The sequence below is a fragment of the Vigna unguiculata genome, chromosome 5, assembly GCF_004118075.2.
Source record: "Vigna unguiculata cultivar IT97K-499-35 chromosome 5, ASM411807v1, whole genome shotgun sequence".
Classification (NCBI taxonomy): domain Eukaryota; kingdom Viridiplantae; phylum Streptophyta; class Magnoliopsida; order Fabales; family Fabaceae; genus Vigna; species Vigna unguiculata.
In genome coordinates, this window is record NC_040283.1 from 30,765,992 (window position 1) to 30,782,505 (window position 16,514).

At 35.8% G+C, this 16,514-nt stretch overlaps 1 protein-coding gene across 1 annotated transcript; it reads right to left on the reverse strand.

The window, feature by feature from the left end:
- Window positions 1-7,930: 7,930 nt before the first annotated feature.
- LOC114184599 lies at window positions 7,931-10,422 on the reverse strand. Its single transcript, XM_028071916.1, has 9 exons — window positions 10,257-10,422; window positions 10,039-10,172; window positions 9,315-9,711; window positions 9,036-9,130; window positions 8,666-8,755; window positions 8,464-8,586; window positions 8,252-8,380; window positions 8,067-8,170; window positions 7,931-7,973 (listed from the first exon to the last, which is right to left on the reverse strand). Exons 1-9 carry the CDS (start codon window positions 10,420-10,422, stop codon window positions 7,931-7,933), a joined length of 1,281 nt encoding a protein of 426 aa, XP_027927717.1.
- Window positions 10,423-16,514: the final 6,092 nt, after the last annotated feature.

The following is a 16,514-nucleotide window of genomic DNA, read 5'->3' on the forward strand; positions in this document are numbered from 1 at the left end:
TATAGGAAACTACAAAGCGATTTTCAAAGCTATCAAGCAAAGTCCATTGGTGGGTCAGTTCATTTTCAAATGCCGCAGCAAAATGTCGATCCACATGAGCAAACAACTACATTGAAAGTCAGAAAGGTTATATGTCAAATAATGGAAATGTATGTAAACACAGTGTCAAAATAAAGGGTACCACGCACCTAGTCATGTATGTTAATCGTGGTGAAGGTCCACAGCACTTTGGTTGCAGTAGGAGATGCATCACGAACATTAATATCGCCAATACTGCACGAACCAGTCGATTCCATAATATTGGGTTGGGCGTGATGTTTGCGTTCTTTGTTGGCCTATTTGAGAGATGAGGGAGGGTGGTATGCCACAAAACGTGACATTAAAGGCATTAAATTATGGTGGTTGAGGACAGGTGGACGAAGGAGGCGGATTGGTAGGTGACGCAGCACTAGGTTTGAATGGTGAAGGGAAATTTAATATTAGGCGGTGGTAGTTGAACATTGGGTTCCCCCACAAGGGTGTCTTAGATGTCGTCATTTAGTGTGTCGCAACAACTTAATATTGGCCACTTAATTTGTATCCGTTAAGGTAATGAGAATGGTAACAGACAACAATTAATTTATTGCATACTGAAATGGAATTAAGCTAATTAATTACTCATGTAAATGTAATAAATAATACCATAAACGTTGAACGAAATAATATTTCATTAAATGGAGTAACCATTACAATATGAAATGACCATCCATTTACACACATGTCATTCACAAACAAGAAGACTTCAGTCATATTATGTTTGTGCATTTCATGTGCGGCAAAACCTATGTGGTAGTAAAGATAAACTATGGGAGGTGCATTTCCAAAATTAACTATGTATGCATAACAAAACAGTGATATTAGTTTGGCGACAAAAACATCCCTTTACCACCACATTGTATATGTACGTGACCTTGGTGGACCTACCTAAATTTCTTTTTCAAATGTGGGTTGTTGAAGAAATTTGAGTGTTTCCAAAGTCAGACTCCACAGATGTCAACAAAGACATAAATCCACTATTACGAATGGGTGTGTTCAGTAATGGTGGGCATTCAAAGGAGACATGCTGATGGTCCGATGTTGCACCAAAGTAGGAAGTGTCCTATTAAAAATACAACCAACAGTTACTTGCAGTGATTAATGAAAACATAATATTTGGACTTTTTATAAAATAATATGATTTTACCATTGTAGTTCTTAAAGCCTTATTTTTAGAAGCGTTTGTTCTCCTCCTCTTACATATTTTCTCCACAGTTGGTTGTAGTCTGTTTGAACGTGGTCTTCCCTTCCTCTTAACATGAATTGGGCTTATAACCATTCCGCTGTTGGTTGCAGATGGAGTAACATCATTACTGGTTAGGCACCCACCTCCGTTCGGTGCTACACATTCCATTGGTTTAGTTGGGACCTCTAATGACTTTACTATGAGGTGGAGTTCATCACATAACTATTTTGTTGTATTCTCAGAGTCACAAGCAACCTCAGCTATATCGTAAAAAGTCTTACACAATACTTGGTACCTTTGCATTCGTGGGTCGTCACTACTTCTATTGTAACCTGCATTTATGAGATTGTGTCTCCTTCGCACATATTTTGACCAACGTTGGAGAACATACTTATCGGCTACACATTCAATGTCTTCGTCCCAGGACCAAGAAGCTGTGGCGACACAATATGCCTCTAAACTCAAACAACAAACAACTGCATTCAATATTTGTTGTAACTGAATCGAGTTTCAAGTTGTGCATTTTGTGGTTTTTCTAGCCATTCTACATCCACTCTTCCTTCACGGTATACTTTCAAACAATTTCATCTTTTGATACACTCTTCACGAAGCAATTCATCTTACCCCTGAATTCGTTTTGAACCTCACTAAATTTGGCGTGTGTGTATTCTAATTGAAATTGTCTTTCAATCGGTGATTGAGAGCCACATGCAACAGTTGTATTCGTACATGCGAAGTCCGCTTCAAACTCCTTTTCTGCCTTTTGCCTTAATGCATTGTCGTACTGTACGACAAATTGTTGTAAGGTTGTGCTAGAGTTGATGAATCCATCAAAAATGCATTCATGCCTTCACTCCTTTGTGTGGTTGACATTTCAGCCTAGAAATGACTTTTCAAATAGCAGGGAACCCAACGATGTCTCTCATCATACAACGTACACAACCATTCATTTGCATTCAAGTCATACTTGGTAATAAAATCCACCCACCCTAACTCAAAGTCATTAATATAGATGGAATCATACACAAGTTTCTTCAATTCCGTCTTCATAGGTTTGTAGTTTGTGTACCCTTGCAATTTCTCAGGAACCTTTTTCATGATGTGCCACAAACACCACCTATGTTTTGGGTTAGGAAATACAACTTTAATTGCGTTCATCATTGCCTTACTCTGGTCAGTAACGATACCATGAGGTTCAATGTTGGACATGCGTCGATGCCAACACTCAAAAAGCCACACAAACGTACTTGTGTCCTCACAAGAAACAAGGCCGCAACCTAACAAAATTGGCTGCCCATGATGATTGACTCCCACGAAAGGCGCAAATGGCATGTCATATTTGTTTGTTAAGTAGGTTGTGTCAAATGACACCACCTCACCAAAATCTTGACATGCCGCTCTACTCCTTGCATCGGACCAAAAAACATTGCATATTCTGTTATTTTCGTCCATGTCTATATCGAAGAAGAAGTTGTTGTTCAATTCTCTCATATGTGAGAAGTGTCGAAGCAATGCTTGGCCATCCCCATCCTTGCACAATGACCTTTTTTGTTTACTAATGTAGTTGCGAACATCCCGCTCAATGAAGGTTATGTTATCATATCCACCGGCCTCACAAACCAGTGATCGAAAACTTTTGTTGATCCTAACACCGGCTCCGACGTTGATGTCAACAGTTTGCCTAGCATGCATGTTTACTTTACGGTTGCCATGTATTAGCCTAGACTTCTGTAGACTTATGTCATGACTATGATCAGTGACAACACTCCTTATGTACCATTTCCATTCCTTCTTCCCAACAGTTATACCTGCTTTGCACTACTTTTTTTGACTTGGCACGGTTTTCAATTCTGGGGGTATGGCAGAAATGTAATTTCCTTAACGCGAACATACTAACTTTATGTAGTTGATTTCATTGTTCGAACCCCGTAGTGAACTTCTGATCCTGACACCAAACACACTTTGTATAGCAAAATTTCTGTAAAAAACCTTCACAGAATCCAATGTCTCAAAACACATATGGACTTTTGGAACAATGTCATCTTCGTTGACGTCATGTGCATTGTTACTATTTATATCTTCATTGAATTCATGCGACGCTTGGACAGGAATGTCTTCACCCAAGCAAATATCATCAAGTGAGGGAAAGGGCTCCATTACTACTGTTCTTTGGTTAACAGGATAGCTGCGAATGTCAATACTACATATATTCATTATTTCATAAAAAAAAATGGTTGGTGGCCATGTATGACATTCAACATTAATTCAAACCCTATGAAACATACAACGTAAACGTGTTTGCAATGTTTGAACACAACAACCCAAGTGCAATCAAGTTTCATAATTAATGCAGACATAAATTTTTTTTTTTCCGGACACAATAAATTTTGTTTTTTTTTTCTGAAGTTATAATACGCACTTACTTGGAATGGAAGGTGACGATGTTTAATGAGGACGAGTGTGCAGCTCCAAACACCATTCAACGATGGTTACCAACCTGCATGCCTTTAATGTCCAAGCTCCTGCCATAACTCTGCATTAACTTGTGTTAGGTGAGGGGGTTGGGGAGAAGTCAAAGGGTTGGCGATGAAACAGGAGACAAAACATTAGTGACGATTAAACTTACTGAAGAAGAAAAGCAAGGGTATTATGGACATATCACCATGAACTACTTTTTGTATATAATGGACCCCGCGGCGCACTACTTATGCGACCATAAAAAGTTTGTTTCTTTGTTGGGTTGCGGTGGAATATAGGAGGTAAGTGATGAACTCTTTCATTGTTGCATTTTAGTGGTACATCATTAATTTTACACGAATGATTTGCAATAGTTTGGCGCATTTCTTAATTGAAATATGTCAAATTTTAACTTTTCTCAATTGCAATGGAACCGTGGAAGGGCCTTGATGTAGAAGAAGAAGATTTGACATCTTTCCTCAAAAAATGTAATTCATCAACAACCCTTATTCCAGAGCCAGCAGGAAATGTCCAGGCAGCTATCATTAACCGTGGTTCAGAACACGCACAAAGCACCCAAGAATTTGCATAGTCTATTGGTGTTGCAAGTTATGAGAGGGATTTCAAATCAAATGCATGATTATGAGCAGAGAAATTCATAAAGTTCCATGGTGCATATGCTTTAGTCAACATCAATTTGTTGTCGTTATGAATATGAGCGAAACACTCATGGCAGTTTTCATTCATAGGCCTGGTTAAGGACGGAGACATTAACAATACTGCACACTTAGGAAGTTGTAACAGAACTGGTATACTTCCTTTCGTAGCATGCATTGTCAAACAGTGCAACCCAAATGGCCTAGGCGATATGCAAATATGTGTGAAGGTATCATGTTTTAACACAAATAATATGTATTGGAAACAAATTGTTCTACTGATTTAATCCTTTCCAAGAATAGGACCCTACTGGCACGGTTTGGGCAAGTGTGCACCGGAAAGTACTACTTCATCCAGAATATGGGAGAGATCTTACTGTTGGAGCAGTTTTACTTTTGAACACCGTAAGTCAAGTTTGCATCACACACATTTAATAAAGTCATGTTTAACATGGAATTCGTATGCGTTATATCCTTGTCATAGTAACGTTCTGTAGTTGTTCATAGCAGGTTGCGACTTTTGGTCATAGACATAAAATTTGCTACCTAAACATCACTGTCCGCAACATTGTGAAGGTACTCTCCCCAATTAGAAAGAACTTGACCTTACTCCTACTAAATGTTTTCGTTTCCTCAGAACTTTGGTCATTAATATGGACAAACGCCTTTTTTGAAAACTAGATATTCAAAGCGGACATTTGTGAACCCATGGATGAACTAGTCCAAGCCACAATCAAGCCTGTCATTGAGCCTCATCCATCACTTGATCCAAAGGTTCAGGAGATACTAAAAAAATTTATCAATCCGTCCACTCAGTCTGTTCCTCACATTGGGGAGACCTCCTCCAACATTGAACCTTCCCAAAATGTCGATGATTAAATGTAAAACATGGGGTTATATTATTTAAGATGTATTTAGTTTGTTGTTTACATGTTCTTATGTGTTTTTTGTTTTAACGTTTATGTGGTAAACCACAAGGACCACCACGACCGGTGACTATGTTATGTTACTGAAGCCCAATTTTAACAAAAGAAAAAATCTTTTTGCTTCTAACTTCTTTCAACATGATAAGGTCATACATCATTTAACACGCACCGTAATGTGATAAACATAATCAAAGTGACTAAGGGCTGGAATGGGGTTTCCATTTCTTCCAACGAGGCATATCCAATAAATTTATAAATATATCTCCTCCCAGAGGGGGGGAGTGCTCGCAAATTAAATGGGGACTGGTATACAGGATTTTGGTCCTCACAAATAAGAAATAAAAAAGGAAGATCCACCACAAGATCAAAAACATCGTGACCTCACATACATGTAAAATGAATTAAAGGAAAGTGGGCTGGAATGAGTTTGTCTCCTTTCCTTGGATGCATATCCAATAAATTTAAAATAAAATATCTCCTTCCAGAGGTGGGGAGTGCTGTGAAATTAAGTGGGGAGTGGTACAAAAGATTTTGGTCCTCACAAATAAGAAATAAGAATGGAAGATCCACCACAAGGTCAACAACATCGTGACCTCACATACATGTAAAATGAATTAAAGGAAAGTGAGTTAGGGCTGGAATGAGTTTGTCTCCTTTCCTTGGATGCATATCCAATAAATTTCAAATAAAATATCTCCTTCCAGAGGTGGGGAGTATTGTGAAATTAAGTGGGGAGTGGTACAAAAGATTTTGGTCTTCGCAATTAAAAATTAAAAATGGAAGACCCACCACAAGGTCATCAACACCGTGACCTCACATACATGTACATAAAATGAAATGAAAGTGAGTTAGGGCTGGAATGAATTTGTCTCCTTTCCTTGGATGCATATCCAATAAATTTAAAATAAAATATCTCCTTCCAGAGGTGGGGAGTGCTGTGAAATTAAGTGGGGAGTGGTACAAAAGATTTTGGTCTTCGCCATTAAAAATTAAAAATGGAAGACCCACCACAAGGTCAACAACACCGTGACCTCACACACATGTACATAAAATGAAATGAAAGTAAGTTAGGGCTGGAATGGGTTTGTCTCCTTTCCTTCGATGCATATCCAAAAAATTTTAAAAAATATCTCCTTCCAGAGGTGGGGAGTGCTGTCAAATTAGGTGGGGAGTGGTACACAAGATTTTGGTCTTCCCAATTAAAAATTTTAAATGGAAGACCCACCACAAGGTCAACAACACCGTGACCTCACATACATGTACATAAAATGAAATGAAAGTAAGTTAGGGCTGGAATGGGTTTGTCTCCTTTCCTTCGATGCATATCTAAAAAATTTTAAAAAATATCTCCTTCCAGAGGTGGGGAGTACTGTGAAATTAAGTGGGGAGTGGTACAAAAGATTTTGGTCTTCGCAATTAAAAATTAAAATTGGAAGACCCACCACAAGGTCAACAACACCGTGACCTCACATACATGTACATAAAATGAAATGAAAGTGAGTTAGGGCTGGAATGAGTTTGTCTCCTTTCCTTGGACGCATATCCAATAAATTTAAAATAAAAATAAAAATAAATGAATGAAAGTGTCTAAGGGTTGAAAAATGGTTTGTCTTCCTTCCAAGGACGCATAGCCAAGTAAATAAACAAACAAACCCTCCCAGACATGGGGAGTGCTATGAAATTAAATGGGGAGTGGTACACAACGTTTTGGTCTTCACAATTAAAATAAAAAATGGAAGACCCACCCCAAGGATTACAACATGAAGACCTCACATCCTTTCCTTGGATGCATATCCAATGAAATCAAATAAATTACTCCTTCCAGAGGTGGGGATCGGTGTTAAATTATATGGGGAGCGGTGGGAAAGTTTTTGGTCTGCATAATTTTGTAATTAAAAAAAAGGAAAACCCTACACAAGGTCTACAACATTCGAAGCATTTTAAAATGAATAACATAAGGTTACGCTCCCATACATGGGGAGTGGCCTCTATTATGTGGAGAGTGCAGCCAAATATTTTTTTGCTACATACTGACCAACAAAACATCATCACCTCACCTTTGTGTGAATGACCTTAAATATCAGTTCCTAAATGGTACACATTCCCAATAACGTAATGAAAAACTTAGCCCCATTAAACGGAAATGGCCTGCTAAAGTGCACTGTCACATTCCAGTAATTAAAACATAAATACAGAGTCTTAACATTTTGTCATGAAGCATACAACACCAACAATCAGCTTAAAGAGGGGACCCATCAAATAATTATAGGGGATCTACATAACAATTTTGTACATTCATGTACTTCATTACAACACAAAAAGTTAAATTCAATCTTCTTCTTCACATTCAATGACAGTATGAGGTCAAATGTTCACCAAACCCTAACGTCTAACTAACAAGTCATAGTACTGCAGCACATCTTGCCTCTGAATGTTGTCTACATCTAAAATCCATTTCCATATGTATTGCTGCCTAATCTATTGTAGTTGGTCCTGCATAACAAATATCAAAATTTTGACTCCATAAATGACATTATAATACACAAAGTCAAAAGTAACAACTTAAACGTCATGTAACTTACATTGGTGTAGTTAGGCATGGTATTGCCATCAAATTTCTTCTGACCATCTCACAACTCCATCATTTGAAGAACAATAATCCCACAATCATACCTACATCAAGCCAAATAAATACATTCCTCATCACAAATTCAGACAATACATGAAAAAACAACTCATTTAGATTGTATAAATGAAAACACATACAAGTTTGGTTGAATAGGAGTATTGTGGCATTCTTCTTCAAAGATTGGATATTCATCATCACCACATTTCAACAGCATACCAAAAAGCAATCCCATATTATAAGCCTACAATCAATCATGAAATCAATAAAATAAACGTTTATGACAAGAAATACAATACGTGTATTGAACATTTGTAGTGCTTACAATGGCGTTATTTAGTCTTTTGCGATTTTTATTGGAATGTCCAATTGAATCCAAGACATAAAGCTTCTTCTGTTGACAATTTACAGCATAGCACCACCAATGACCTTCATGCACCGTTGGGGCAAACAACTGCATCAAATAATAAATGTATCACTTAACTTGGAAAGTATTAAATATGCAGCAAAAATTACATATATGAAGAGGAATCTCACAAAATCAGCATCCACAATATCCTCCACAGAAATCAATCCTGCACGAAAGTAAACCTCATAGTCTTTCAATGTCCATTGCCGTCTATTAATCTTCATCCTTCGTGAGTTGTTCAGAACATGAGTCTACAATCAAAACTGACATTAGTTATTTCTAAATCAAATAAAGCTAAGTCATTCGTAACCAAACATTAAGTTGTTGTACCGCATATAACGGATTGAAAGCTACTCGCTTGACATGACCATATTTGCGTCGTTCAAAGTACATCATTGTGCTTGCACCGAACAAAACAGCCTACACAAAAGGATTCACCAAATCAGGCAAATGAATATGAAATTAAATTCATGTTACAAAGGGCTCAAAAAACCTTTATGTTCCTTGCTTGGGGAGATTTACAATTAATTACAAACATACTGCTGTGACCAAGCGTGGGGAATGCTATGATATTACATGGGGATTGACTACATAAATTTTGGTCTTCAGATTTTCAAATTAATTATTGATCACAAACCATTGGGTCCCGAACATCGCACCTCACTTTCATAGAAATAGAAATACAAAAAATAGTTCTTACCATATTGTCCACCTTATTTGCAAAACCAAAACCAGAGCATTCAGAGGTACCCAAAATTTGGCCATTTATATTGGCCACCAATCTACAATTTAAGTCTGTCAGTAACAAATTTCATGGTTTGTTTAATCATTTTCATACATGTCACAAAAAATTAATTAATAATACCTATAAGGAGTACGGTTATAAGTTATAGTGTTGTACAATTTCATCAAGTCAACCCCTAATGAATCAAATGATGGCTGTTGTGGATCATATGGAGCAATGACTTGAAGTGCTAACCCTCCCCAAACTGGGCAACATCAGATTCGGAGTTCAAATCAAAACCTTTATGAAGACGTTCACCAATTTCATCCTCCTGATCACGCTGTTCAACCTCAACCTCAACATCGGCTTCTTTGTGTACACCTTCCGCACCCTTCTCGTCAACATTTTCTCCATCTTCTTCATCCCCTACATGAGATCTAGACAATATTTCTTCACGTAATTCCGTCATGTGCTTCTTCAACTTCCGTAGTCGTCTTCCATGCTTTCGCAGCTTCTTTAACAAGTCTTGCGTCGACGCAGCCTTGTTATCTACATGCGCTTTTTTGGATTGCCCTTCGTGTCCAAGTTGCAAGGCTTCTCGAATAATTTCATTCTCATGGTCTTCTTCTCTCAACCTCCATTCCAAAAAAATCTAAATGAACAAATAACCTAACAGATTAGTGCTCAAATATAATTAATATTTTCATAAAGTAAAAATGGTAGGCAAATATAATTAACATTTTCATAAAGTAAAAATGGTAGGCACTTATAAATGGGTCTCTTGAAATAACTTCTCAACGCGTCTTCTCTTTAATTGAAAGTCCGTCCAACCCAAAATTCGTGGAAAAACAAACTCTGCATCTGACGCACATAATCGAAGCCGTTCTACGGCCCACAACTATAAAATAGAAATTTGTAAATCTCATCAATATATATATTGTACAAATCAGTAATAATCATTAAATGAAGTTTTTTGTACCTGCAAAACTGTTGTTGAGCCGCTTAAGCAGATTTCTGTTTGACCAAGTGCCAAAAAGGCACGACTTAAACTTTTTACTAGATACGTATGAACTACTTTACCCCAGTTGTAAGTGGACAACCTATCTATATTGTCTAAAACACTGAACGAAATATTACAAATAGTTCTTGAATTCCTAGGGAAGTATAGGACAGCAAAACAAACTAAAATATACAAACGGCAAACATTATCAACATCAACAAACTCAGCCTCTAACAAACTCTTAATGACATTAATAACATTTTCAACCGTTAGTAATTTATCTTTCATAACTGACCCCACAACACCACATATATTTTTATCAAATTCCACATCCACCCCAACACCACCCAATCCTAAGCACATGGAGATATCACCACAACTTATTGGAATACACCGTTGCACGACACGAAAAGATTCATGAGCCGGTAACCATCACTTCAGCATCTCCAGCATAAGGGGATTATATATTTGTAATGGTTTCACTATCTGCAAACACCATTGGAATGGTGTATCTTGTAGCCTTGCACGATGGCTATCCAAAAGCAAGTCGTGAATTTCAACAATGTACTTCGTGTAACAAAAGGTCCGCAACCGACACTAACATTCAATCAAAATACATAAATTATAACTTATTTAAAAATCATACCCAAATAATGATAACAACCAATTCATAAAAGTGTAATGTCAATACCTTCTCATCAGATTGTCCTTTACCCGCCATCCTTTCCTATTTTATAACTCAAAACATTTACCCTTGAATGACATAGTATCAAATAATTACACAAACCAAATAAAATTCCAAAAACAACAAACAATAACAACAATATCAAACACCAAAGCCCATCCCCTGAAACATAAAAAATTCCTATTTTCCATATCCAACCATCACTCAGTAACATTCGGCCACCACAAAATTAAAAAACCCCCAAATGTGCTACTTTGAAAATTTTGGTGTTGTCCAAACGCACAACATTGTCAAACACCACAACATGCCACTACAAAATCAAGACTACAAAACCACACCACAATGCAAACCAAAATATACCAACGACTTTGTCAAACAATGTTGCACCAAACTTGAAAACCACACCACAATGAAACGTTTTTCCCCCAAAGATTAAACCTTTTCGATTGCTGAAGAAAAAAACACGAACCTTACACTAAAATAGTGTTGCGGAACGACTTCCGGTAGGTTGGTTGTCGTTGCCGTCGACTCGCTTCGACTGGATTCGATCCCCTCCACTATCGTCGCTGTCGCAGGTGTGTCCTCTCACGGTGACCGCCTCCCGCCTCGCTTCTGTAACACCACAACTTCTCTGTCTCGACTTCCTCCGACTATCTCAGTCTCTCTCGGCCGTTCCGCCGACTTTCTCACGCTGGCTTTACCTTTCCACACACTTGATCACCCTGTCTCTGCCTTTCCTTCGAGTTGCTCACGCTATCGCCGCCTTTTCGCTGACTTTCTCATGCTGTTTCTGCCTCTCCTCCGACTTGCAGAAACTGTCTCCACTTCCTCTGACTTTCTCCCTCCCTGTCTCACGAACACTCTACAAATTTTGCATTTTGGGATACTTTCTCTCTCCATGTCTGCTTTACTTTTGGCAAAAAGAATTTGCTGCACATAACCTCCGCGCACGTGACCATGGCTTCTGTTTGATTTAAAAAAGTAAAAAAAAAAAGAAAAAAAGGGTGCCACGTCACCCATGTCAAAATTGAGTTTGAATTTTATGTTCGAATATCATTTTCGATGCATTAATGCTAGCGGTAAAAATCTTGACACAACGAGAAAAAAACTAATTAATAAACTGACGCATAGCCCTACCAGGATTCGAAAACAGGCCATTGCATACATTTATGCATACCTCATACCACCAGACTGCACCTACACACTGTCTTGTTATATTACATGCACCCTAGGTTTATAAACCCATATATCCACATTAAATTTAATATTAACAATTAAAAACACTATATAAGAACCGTCAGATTCGGAGCCATGTACCTACACATACAACTCAAAGTGCTAGCACTAAACTAGATACATTCTCATATTATAATAGGCACCACTTAATTATATATACATATCTGCAACATTAAATATAATATTAAAATTTAAAATAAATAAAACAATAACTTATATCACTTAAATAATAATTATAAATACAACAATAACTTAAATCACTCAAATAATAATAATTTCATATTCATAATTTAATAACCTAATTAAATTAAATAAATCAACAATATTAATCAAACCATTAATTTGTTTTCCAAGTGTTTCTCTGTAGTCTAATATTTCCCGAGTCTTACAACTAGAGCTAGCTAGCTACCACACATAATTCCCAATTAACATACAAAAGCAATGGTAGCCTAGTTGATGCACCTCTGAACATCTTTCAATTAAAAAATAGTGGAAGGATGTAGGTCTGCTGCTATTAGACCTTACGTTAACCTCTTTTTCTTCTATTTCTCTTTTTTTATTTATTTCTTTTATATACATATTTGTTGAAAAGGGAATAAAAAAATAATATAAAAAGTAAACAAAATATGATTAAAATTGAAAGTTAAAATTAAAATAAAGAAATAAAATTAAAAATAAAATAAACAAGATAAATAAACCACGGTTAAATAAAATAAAACAAGATAAAATTAAATTAAATTTTAAGTGAGATGAAAATAAAAGTAGGAATATATCCATACTCAAATCAACGTTCACTTCTCTTTTGTTTCTTTTTTATTCCCTCATCCTCCTAATTGGGTGTTGACAATGGGCAATAAAGAGAAAATTCCAGTGGAACTCGTCGAGACTTATCGTATAATCTTCGACACTAGATATCACTTTGACCTTATGGATACTTTTTATGTACCTAGTATGACTAGGAATTTCATTTCTTTATCTAAGCTTGACGTTGATGGATACTCTTTTAAGTTTGGGAATGGTTGTTTCAGTTTGTTTAAGCGTACTTTTATGATTGGATTTGGTACACTTTATGATGGTTTATATAAATTGAATTTGGATAATTTATATGCTGAAACTATATTGACTTTGAATCACAATGTTGACACGCAACATAGTTTAGTAGATGAACGATCTTCTTACGGGTATATAAGCAGTAATTTCAAATCCAGAGGTTAAGCGTACTCTGGCAACTTTACGTAAGGCAGAGTTTGGTTTTTTGGGTGTAATAGTGGAAAAGTTGACAGATAAGTCACCCTTACTGCCACTCTACAAAACCGTACATGAGATTTTTACTTCATATGGCTCCTCGTTCAATTTTTTTTGAAGTCATATGGCTACACATATATTAATAAAGTTTTAGAGTGATTCAGAATGGATAAATGTTCAGCATCTCTCGTTCCAATACAGAAAGGAGACAAGTTTAGTCTCATGCAATGTCTAAAGAATGATTTGAAATGGAAACAGATGGAAGATACCCCTTATGCATCTGTTGTTGGGATTTTGATGTAGGCTTAAACATTTACGAGGCCAAATATTAACTTTGCAGTTGGTATGCTTGGTAGATATCAGAGTAATCCAGGATTAGAGCATTGAAAAATTGCAAAGAAAGTTTTAAGATACCTACAAGGAACAAATAATCATATGCTTACTTGTAGAAAATCTTATCACCTTGAGGTGATAGGTTATACAAATTCAGGCTTTGTCGACTGTATGAATACAAGAAAGTCTACATTTGGTTATGTGTATCTTTTAGCGGAGGAGTGATTTCATGGAAAAGTCCAAAGTAGTTTGTCATTGTTGCATCCACCATGGAATCTGAATTTGTTACATGCTTTGAGGCCATTGTTCAGGCTAATTGGTTGCAAAAATTTATTTCAAGACTTGGAGTAGTCGACAATATTTCCAAGTTGCTGAATATTTATTGTGATAATTCTACAACAATTTTCTTTTCTAAGAACGATAAGTATTCCAAAGGTGCTAAGCATATGGAGTTGAAATACTTGACCGTTAAGAAGAAGTTTAGAAACTTAGAGTGTCGATAGAACATATTAGCACAAATCTTATGATTGTTGACCCTTTGAAAAAAGGGTTACGATCCAAATAGTATGATGCCCATGTAAAGAATAAGGGCAAATTGTCTACTAGTGAATGTTGAATGTTAATGTTATTAATGTTTATGTGACACTTTGAGCTCTCTAATGTATAAGTTTCTGAAATCTGTGTTTTCTTCTTTATGTTTATATATACAAATTATGATGAAGAAAACAAATTATGTTATGTTATTGTTTTAGAAAAATGACATTATATTTGAACCCATTATGGACTTCTTGTTTTAAGGTCATTAAGAGAAATGGACGATACAATAGTACATGAAAGGGATCATGTCGACCGAATGATGTGTGACCGTCATGACTCTTATTATTTTTATATTTTTTATTATGAATAATGATGGAACACATTTATGTAAGGTCCTTTAATGCGCATTTTGTTTATGTATTATATCACATAATATTATGACATCATATGAGTCAAGTGGGAGAATGTTAGAATTAATTGATGAATTAATTCTATTATGTGACTCATTTGAAATATTATTATGGACCCAATTGTGATTCAATAAAATATAAGGACCTATTGTTTTTTATGGGAAGTGATAATAAAATAACATAAAGATAAAATAAAAACCAACTTGATAGGCGTCAATTTATAATAGGGATTGGGGTTTTGTCTTTGGCCATAAGGTTCTTTCACAATAATCCATCAAGAACGTGTGAAAGGAGAAAAGAAATGCAAAGAGATAGATTGGGAAATTGTGGTTAAAGAGCACACAAATTACAAATTGAAGAACGCATACTCACAAGATCTCCTATGGATCAATGTTAGTGCTCTATTATATTTTACTGTGTGAGAATCTTAAATCTTAAAGATCCTTAATTGTTTTAGAAAGCAAACACCACATGAGGTAACCATTCCTACCAAGTTTTTAAAATTTTGTTTACAAAACCTCTAAGGAGTTGCGAAAGAGTTCTATTTACCACTTTTGTCTATCCATCTGTTTAAGGATGATAAGTTGTAGAAAAGAGAAGCTTTGTACCCTACAAGACCTTTCAAAATTAGTTTAAATATTTTACATCCCTATCTAATACAACGCTTCTTGGAATACCATGTAATCTTACCACTTCTTTGAAATATAATTTGGCCACAAGATTGGCATCATCGCTCTTGTGGCAAAGAATAAAGTGAGCCATCTTTGAGAAACTATCAACCACAACAAAATCATAATCTTTTCCTCCTTTGGACCTTGGAAGGCCAAAAAAAAAATCCATAGAAATATTGGTCCATGGAGAGTTAGGAACAAGTAAAGGCCTTAATATCCCATAATGCATAGACTTAGATTTAACATGTCTACAAGTAATATATTTATTACAAAAAGAGTGCATATCATGTTTCATGTGAGGTTAAAAGAAATTATCATGCGATACATCTAAGGTCTTTTGAACCCAAAAATGTCCCATTAATCCCCCTTCACTAGCTTCTTTTACAAATAATTCCCTCATTGAAACTTTAGGTACACACACTTAGTTCCTTTAAAAAGAAGATCATCATGCCTGTAAAAATCTTTAAAAGCTCCTTTTTCACAATTTTAATAGATTTCACCAAAATCATGATCATGATCATAGAATTCCTTAAACAATTCAAAGCCAAGTATTTTAGTTTCAGCCATAGATAATAATGCATACCTCCTAGATAATGCATCAGCCACAACATTTGCCTTACCTTATTTATGCCTAATAACATAAGGAAAATGTTCAATAAATTCTACCCATTTGGCATGTCTTCTATTGAGTTTACCTTGACTCTTAAGATATTTAAGGTATTCAGCATCATTATGAATTACAAATTCTTTAGGAAGCAAATAATGTTGCCAAGTATGCAAAGCTCTAACTAGGGCATATAACTCCTTGTCATAAGTGGAATACTTTCCCACCACCCCTTTCAACTTTTCATTAAAATAGGCTATTATATGCCTTTCTTGCAAGAGAATACCTTTTATGTCCATATTTGAAGCATTACACTCCATCTTAAAATATTTTTCAAAATTTGGTAAAGCTGAGATAGGTGCATGTGTGAGTTTGTATTTGGGACTATTAAAAGTCTCTTGTTGTTCCTTTCCCCACTTAAACCCCACATCTTAACAATTTCATTTAATGAAGATGTTATGGTGCTAAAATCCTTGACAAACCTCCTATAAAAATTAGCCAAACCATGAAAACTTCTTACCTCACTTACATTCTTAGGAATGGGCCAAACCCTAATATAAGACCCATGCAAAATATTTTTTATTTATTAAAATAAAAATTAAAGGGATGACAAAAAGATTAGGTAGTCTAGTTGGTTAGAGCTTGATGATAACGGAGGTAATGAGTTCCATTTCTCATCTAATACATATTTTGGAATTATATTTGATAATTATGGAATAGGGTTAAGATGTAAA

Coding starts and splice junctions, on each gene's coding strand:
- LOC114184599 (XM_028071916.1), bottom strand. CDS start 10,422: ATGTGCTTAGGATTGGGTGGTGTTGGGGTGGATGTGGAATTTGATAAA. Junction 9,712..10,038: donor GCTCAACAACAGTTTTGCAG/GTACAAAAAACT, acceptor TTGTTCATTTAG/ATTTTTTTGGAATGGAGGTT. Junction 8,756..9,035: donor CAAATAAGGTGGACAATATG/GTAAGAACTATT, acceptor CCTTTTGTGTAG/GCTGTTTTGTTCGGTGCAAG.